The sequence below is a fragment of the Melospiza melodia genome, chromosome 24, assembly GCF_035770615.1.
Source record: "Melospiza melodia melodia isolate bMelMel2 chromosome 24, bMelMel2.pri, whole genome shotgun sequence".
Classification (NCBI taxonomy): Eukaryota; Metazoa; Chordata; class Aves; order Passeriformes; family Passerellidae; genus Melospiza; species Melospiza melodia.
Window position 1 is genome coordinate 3,763,323 of NC_086217.1, and position 6,952 is coordinate 3,770,274.

At 58.1% G+C, this 6,952-nt stretch overlaps 1 protein-coding gene and 1 long non-coding RNA gene across 2 annotated transcripts; one reads left to right on the forward strand and one right to left on the reverse strand.

Annotated features, from left to right (window-relative positions):
- Window positions 1-360: 360 nt before the first annotated feature.
- Window positions 361-1,838, reverse strand: LOC134428751 (uncharacterized). Its single transcript, XR_010030450.1, has 2 exons — window positions 1,501-1,838; window positions 361-1,397 (listed from the first exon to the last, which is right to left on the reverse strand). It is a non-coding gene; the product is annotated as an uncharacterized LOC134428751 (long non-coding RNA).
- A 961-nt stretch (window positions 1,839-2,799) lies between these two features.
- Window positions 2,800-6,151, forward strand: GALR2 (galanin receptor 2). Its single transcript, XM_063175896.1, has 2 exons — window positions 2,800-3,146; window positions 4,455-6,151. Exons 1-2 carry the CDS (start codon window positions 2,806-2,808, stop codon window positions 5,233-5,235), a joined length of 1,122 nt encoding a protein of 373 aa, XP_063031966.1. The 5' UTR covers window positions 2,800-2,805; the 3' UTR covers window positions 5,236-6,151.
- The last annotated feature ends 801 nt before the right edge of the window (window positions 6,152-6,952 follow it).

A 6,952-nucleotide genomic window follows, 5' to 3' on the forward strand; every position in this document is an offset into this window, starting at 1 on the left:
TCCTATTGGTTTTTGCCTTTTGCTCTTGGTTTTGGCCAGAGGATCTTGCTTTTGGGGACCCGGTTCATCCTCCTGCACTCCTGCCCAAGTAACCCATCTAGGTCTCAGAACAAGAATATATTTTGCTGCTATTTATTTTTATCCTGCTACTCCCAGGTTTTACTGCTATTGGGAAGAAACTGAGCGTTTCCCCTCGTTTTTATTTTTAATAATCTCACTCTGCAGCCTAAGGATGGACGCAGCCTCTGTGCAGGCTGACCAAAGACACCACCAATACCACCATCCCAATCCCCCGGTGTGCTCTGGGGGCTGTGACCAGGGCTGGGAGTGTTGTGAATAAGAAGCTTGACTAGGCCAATATTCAAGCAGCAATCAATTTATTATTTAATGTGGTAAAGTATGAGCAATACAGCGCTGGGTGCAGTGGGGGAAGTTTTCCCTCCAACTGCACACTGATAATTGATGGTTACAGGTATTTATAGGGGCACTCATCAGTTTTTTTCAGCAGTTTCTATTTCCAATCTTTTACTCAACAGCAATTTTCATTCCAAATTATTACATCACAATTCTATACACTATTGTGATTTTAATTTCTCAGGATGTATCTCAAAGGAGTATCCCCAGATGGTGACGGTCCAGTTTCTGAAAGAAGAAAGACAAATCCCATCTGATGGGGTCCAGCTCCCCAGATGTGTGTCCACCTTTTAATTGCAGAGACTCTAAATCTCATAACAGTGATGTCCAGCTTCCCTTTGGTTGAAACCATAAACCCTTGAGGTGATGTTCATCTTCCTTTCTCAAGCTGTTTTTCTCTGCTTCAATAAGGCGTGAGATAAGCATATTTCCTTTATATATATTCCAAAGCTATAGTTTCAAGGATACAAGTAATATTCTAACATTATACTTCAAAAGGTTATTATTGCAGAGCTTTTTTATGGATTAAATGCAAGCAAAAAGCAACGTCTTTAACACCTTAATTCCAATGCTCCTAAATCAACTAGGGTTAATTTACAAACAAAAGATAGGTTCAAAGGCCTTTTTCCATGCTTTATTTTCCTCAGTTATTATTAGAATTCACAGCTCTCCCATTGTCGGGGTCCACACATTTCACATTCACAAATACACACATCGCCTGTTTGTACCTGACACGAAACACAGCTTTGCATCTCACAGGAGGGTCCCCAGAGCCCCCAGCACGGCGGGCTGGGCGCTGAACGCGCGCTGAGAGAGCGGAGAAGCTGCGGAGGGAGTTAGATACAGAAGGAATCGACGCACTCAAGATTTCCCTCTCCACAGAAGCAAAACAAGGCAGGCTGGGGTGGGCTCAGACGGAGAGTCCTTGGAGGGCCGATTGCAGCTCCCAAGGCTGCCACCCGTGCCGGACCAAAAAGGCAATTCTGCAGGAGGAAGACATGGCACGAAATAGATGTGTTCTGGCTGCAATGGATCACACTGCCCTCCCAGCCGTGGGGAGAAATGCAGTTCCTCTGAAAACCTCACCTCGGGTGTTGTGGTACGAGGATGGAAAATGCGGACACATGCGCAGGCAGAGGATCCCCATTCCTAAATACCGGCGCTGCAGCCATGGGGGTGAACAAACCAACCCTCTTTCAGTGAATACTGAAGGGGGAGGCAATAAGAAAACCCCGCAGACGCCTCACTTTGGGTGCCCAGCTCCTTTTGGGGTGCCCAGCTCCCTTTGGGGCGCCCAACCCGGCTGCCCCAGCCCCTCCCGGGGGTGACAGCCCTGAGTGACATTTCTCCCCATCCCAGGGCACACCCGGCCCGGTCCGAGCCCCCCGAGGGGAGCGGGGTGCGGGTCCGTTCCCGGGGTGCGGGTCCCTCCCCGGGGCGCGGGTCCTTTCCCGGGGTGCCGGTCCGTTCCCGGGGTGCGGGTCCGTTCCCGGGGCGCGGGTCCTTTCCCGGGGTGCCGGTCCGTTCCCGGGGTGCGGGTCCGTTCCCGGGGCGCGGGTCCTTTCCCGGGGCGCGGGTCCTTTCCCGGGGCGCGGATCCGTTCCCGGGGTGCGGGTCCTTTCCCGGGGTGCGGGTCCTTTCCCGGGGTGCGGGTCCGTTCCCGGGGTGTGGATCCGTTCCCGGGGCGCGGGTCCGTTCCCGGGGCGCGGGTCCGTTCCCGGGGCGCGGGTCCGTTCCCGGGGTGCGGGTCCGTTCCCGGGGTGCGGGTCCCTCCCCGGGGCTCGGTGCGCGGGGCCGGGCGGGAGCCGCGCCCGGAGCCCCCGGGCCCCCCCGCTCCGCCGGCGCACGGAGAGCGGCGGAGCCGCCCCGCCGGAGCCGCCCCGAGCTCCCGCACGCCCGGAGGAGGTGAAGGGCCCCCGGCTCCCCCCGGCTCCCCGTGCGCCCCGGCGGGAGCCCCGCTCGCTCCCCATGCATCCCCTCCTTCCCCGTGCGGCTCCCGTGTGCTCCCCTTGCACCCTTCTCCCCCTTGCCGTGCATCCCTGCTGCAGTCTCCCTGCACCCCCTTTCCCGTGCGATCCCCGCTGTGCTCCCCAGCGGGCTCTCCCTGCACCCCCTTTCCCGTGCGATCCCCGCTGACCTCTCCGTGCACCCCCTTTTCCTCTGCATCCCTGCTGCACTCCCCACTGCACGTCCTTTCCTACCCACCCCTTCCCTGTGCATCCCTGTGCGCTCCTCACTGACCTCTCCCTGCGCCCCCTTTCCCTTTTCCTCCCCACCGTGCTCTCCCCGCGCCCCACACGGATCTCCCTGCGCTCCCCCTCACCCCGTGTGCCCCCGGTGCTTTCTCCACGCTCGCTGCCCCCTCCAGCCCCGGGCCGGGCGCTCCCGGCCATGAACGGCTCGCTGGCGGGCTCCGGGGGGGGCTGGCAGCCCGAGTCCGTGATCATCCCCCTCGTGTACTTCATCATCTTCCTCGTGGGCACCGTGGGCAACAGCCTGGTGCTGGCCGTGCTGCTGCGCAACGGGCAGGTGAAGAACACCACCAACCTCTTCATCCTCAACCTGGGGGTGGCCGACCTCTGCTTCATCCTCTTCTGCGTGCCCTTCCAAGCCACCATCTACACCCTGGAGGGATGGGTGTTCGGGCCCTTCATGTGCAAGGCCGTGCACTTCTTCATCTACCTCACCATGTACGCCAGCAGCTTCACCCTGGCCACCGTGTCCCTGGACAGGTAGGAGAGGGAGCAGGGGAGGGGCTGCCTGCATCCTGAGGCTCTCCTTTCTCTGGATCCCACCGGGGCCAATTCCCCTGGGGCTAAATCCTGAGTGCTGGGATCTCCCTGGGCTCCTGGGGGAATCCAGGAGCATTTCCCAGTTGATGTGTGCGAGGAAGTGCAGCCCCCCAATGTGGGGGACTGTAGATGGGGATCCCTGGCCCCAGTGCCCAGCTGGAGGAAGCTTTCAGACCCCAAAACTGTAGGACTGTTGGACTGGGATTTATCCACAGGCCCCAGCAGTGAAGTGGGGATGAAGAATGAGAAAGAAGCAAAGCTCAGTCCCTGTGCAGCTCTGGCTCTTCCTGGGATGCACAGAGAGAGCCCCTTCCCTCCTAACAGCCCCTGGCAAAGCAGGCAGAACTTGAGGAGAAAAAACCACTGGGATGTTTGAGCTGACACACTGAATTTCCCACCCTCCCCTTCTATTCACAAAAAGCCCCTTTCTGTCCCCGTGCTGTCCCTTGTCCCAGTGGTTATCCCAGCCTGTTCCAGGGTGGGTTTTGCTGGGAAGCCTGGTGCTCCTGCCTGTGCTTTACCTCAGTCCCTGCCTCTGCAAGGGCCGCTGAGTTATGACCCTGCAGCAAGCGAGAGGCTGGGAGCTCCTGGTGCTGCTCCACTGGGTGCCCAAACCCTGCCAGGTGGGATGTGGAGAGTCCCTGTGCCAGCCCTGGGAGGGCCTGGAGCCCGGCTGGATGTGTCCTGCCATCCCAGCACAGCCCTGCCCTGGCTGCTGACAGCACCCCCAGGGGCTGCCTCTCCCCCCGTGTCCCACAGAGGGAACAGTTGTGTTGAGCAAGGGAGGGCTTGCACAAGCCTCAGAGCTGGGTGCAATTAAGGGACCGGCTAATTACAGAGCTGAAAAGGGGTGATGTGCTCTCATGTGTGCCAGTACAAGGAATGCTGTGTCTGGGATTCCTGGGCGCCTGCTCCTGCCTTTGTATCCTCACTGCTGCAATCACTTGTGCCAGACAGTGATGGTCAAGTGAGGGTCTGCTGGATTAGGGGAGGGACACAATGGGAACATCCCCACTGTCCCCACAACCACTGCCAAGAGCAGAGTGTGACGGGACAGGGTCAGGGAGAGAACCTTCCTCAGTCCTTTGTGCTGCTCAGGGTCCCTAAGAAGCACCAGGGAATCAGTTGTGTGATTCACAGCCCTGGAAATCCCAAATCCATTGTTTCTGCCCTCTCTCCAACCTGCTCCTGGCGATGCTCTCTGTGTGCCCTCCCCAGGACTGCAGCTATGTCCCTCTCCCTTTGCAGGTACTTGGCCATACGATACCCCCTGCACTCCAGGGAGCTGAGGACACCCAGGAACGCCCTCCTGGCCATTTGTCTCATCTGGGGGCTCTCCTTCATCTTCTCGGGCCCTTACCTCAGCTACTACCAGGAGTTCCAGCTGGCCAACCTGACTGTCTGCCACCCCATCTGGGAGATCTCCCAGCGCAAGATCATGGACACCTGCACCTTCATCTTCAGCTACATCATCCCCGTGCTCATCCTCAGCCTCACGTACGTGCGGACCATTCGCTACCTGTGGCGCTCCGTGGATCCCCTCCAAGACATGTCAGAGTCCAAGAAGGCCAAGAGGAAGGTCACCAGGATGATCATCATCGTGGCCGTGCTGTTCTGCCTCTGCTGGCTGCCCCACCACCTGGTGATCCTGTGCGTGTGGTTCGGCCACTTCCCCCTGAACCACTCCACGTACGTGCTGCGCGTCCTCTCGCACGTCATCTCCTACGCCAACTCCTGCGTCAACCCCATCGTCTACGCCCTGGTCTCCAAGCACTTCCGCAAGGGCTTCAAGAAGATCTTCAGCTGCCTCCTGCACAAGAGGGCGGCGCACAGGGTGCACGTGGCCCAGGCTGCCCACACGCTCAGCACGCTGGAGGCAGAGCTCAGCGAGCTGACCCAGCTGAGCGAAGCCCTGCCCGGGCGCTCGGCCGCGCGCTGCAGGGTCCCCGCGCAGCCCTGCGGGGAGGAAGGGCTGCAGGGGCAGGAGCACAGAGCAGATGGCTCCTCTGTCGCCTTCAACGTCAGCTAGCAGAGCTCCCTCCCACCCCAGGGCTTCGCAGTCTCCTCCAGGCTTGGGGCCGGGCGATGTTTTGGGTTCAGTTGAATCCTTTTCATTCAAATGCACCCAGAAATCACAACCGTGATGCTGCTGACACAGACTCAGCCAAGAACCAACCAAGGACAGGATTTTCGTCCACCAAGCCAAGAACCAACCAAGCACAGGATTTTCTTCTTGCTGAGAGCAGAGAGATCAAACCCCAAAATCCACTGCCATGTGTAAACACCTGCTCCTCTATCATGGATGGACTTACTCCCTGTTGCATCTACACCCAGCGCCTGTGAAAAGCTCTGGCCCCTCCAACCAGCATTTCCCAGTTGATGTGTGCAAGGAAGTGCAACCCCTCAATGTGGGGGGCTGCAGATGGGGATCCCTGGCCCCAGTGCCCAGCTGGAGGAAGCTTTCAGACCCCAAAACTGTAGGACTGTTGGACTGGGATTTATCCACAGGCCCCAGCAGTGACGTGGGGATGAAAAATAAGAAAGAAGCAAAGCTCAGTCCCTGTGCAGCTCCGGCTCTTCTGCACAGGGACTGAGCTCTGGAGCTTGTGGGTGCACTTTTAGAGACATTTGGAAAATATTGGTTTGTTTGTATCCTGGTTTAGGAGCTGCATCCCAGGGCAGTGCTGGGCACAAGCCCAGCTCAGGTAGGAAAATCCAGGAGCGAAGCACAGAAGGACCAAGGGGAGGGAGGCTGTTTGCCAGGGAAGCACAGCCATGGAGCCATGGTAGGGGAAGGATTTTAATGCCTTTGTACAGCCTGGGGACAGCTCAGCATCTCAAGCAGGAGACAAGCAGGGCACTGACACTGAGGTGGGACAGCCAGGGCTGTGTGAGAGCTGGGGGTGCCCAGCAAACCTGGGAATAAATAAAGCCCCTCCACCCCACCTGCCGTGTCCAGCTCCTTTGGGAAGCCCCCCAGCTGCAGTGGAGGAGAGGCTGGAGGGTGGTGGGACCTGCTGGAGGCAGGGAGGCTGAGGGGGGATGGAGGATGTGGGTGATGCCTGAGCACATCCCTGGAGGGGGGCACTGCGGCACAGGAATGTCATGAATGTCACAGGAATGTCATGGATGTCACAGGAATGTCATGGATGTCACTGCAGGCTGAGTGGCTGCTGTGATTCACTCCCACCTCTGAACCCTGCAGAGGCTCCGCGGTGCCTGAGCCCTGTGACTGCCACCAGCTGTCAGTGAAATCCTTCCTCTTGTTTACCACAAGAGCATCACGGGACCAGGATCAAGTCACCCTTCTGAAAACCCCGTGGCAGAGCACAGCCAGGGTTGGTGGCCAAATGCAGGGAGCTGGGATGAGCTCTGCATCCCTACAATTCCCCCAACAGCCCCCATGAAGGTCAGGTCTCTATAAAAGTGCATTACAGAGGCTCTCAGTCTGTCTGTACAGATTTCGCTGTTGTGAATCCCCACAGCAGAGCTCCCCAGGCTGGGATGGGTATTTCTGTCCTGGACCCTGGCTCTCCCTGGGGGTCTGCTCCTGACACAGCCCTCCTCCACCCAGCCCCAGTGCTTGGCCTTTTTGTCTTGAGAAGCTTCTGACTGTAAAACATTTCTTTTCCCCTGCTGAGTGTTATTATAACCAGATCTTCCTCTCCCCACAGAGAGGGCCATAAATTGGCCACCTCCTCCTATCAGTGATGGTGATATTTAGTCTAGTCCTGTTCCCAGCATAA

Bases quoted from the DNA above. Each gene is read 5' to 3' on its own strand.
- GALR2 (XM_063175896.1), top strand. From the start codon at position 2,806: ATGAACGGCTCGCTGGCGGGCTCCGGGGGGGGCTGGCAGCCCGAGTCC. The intron at 3,147-4,454 runs GTAGGAGAGGGA...CTCCCTTTGCAG, and splicing joins GCCACCGTGTCCCTGGACAG to GTACTTGGCCATACGATACC.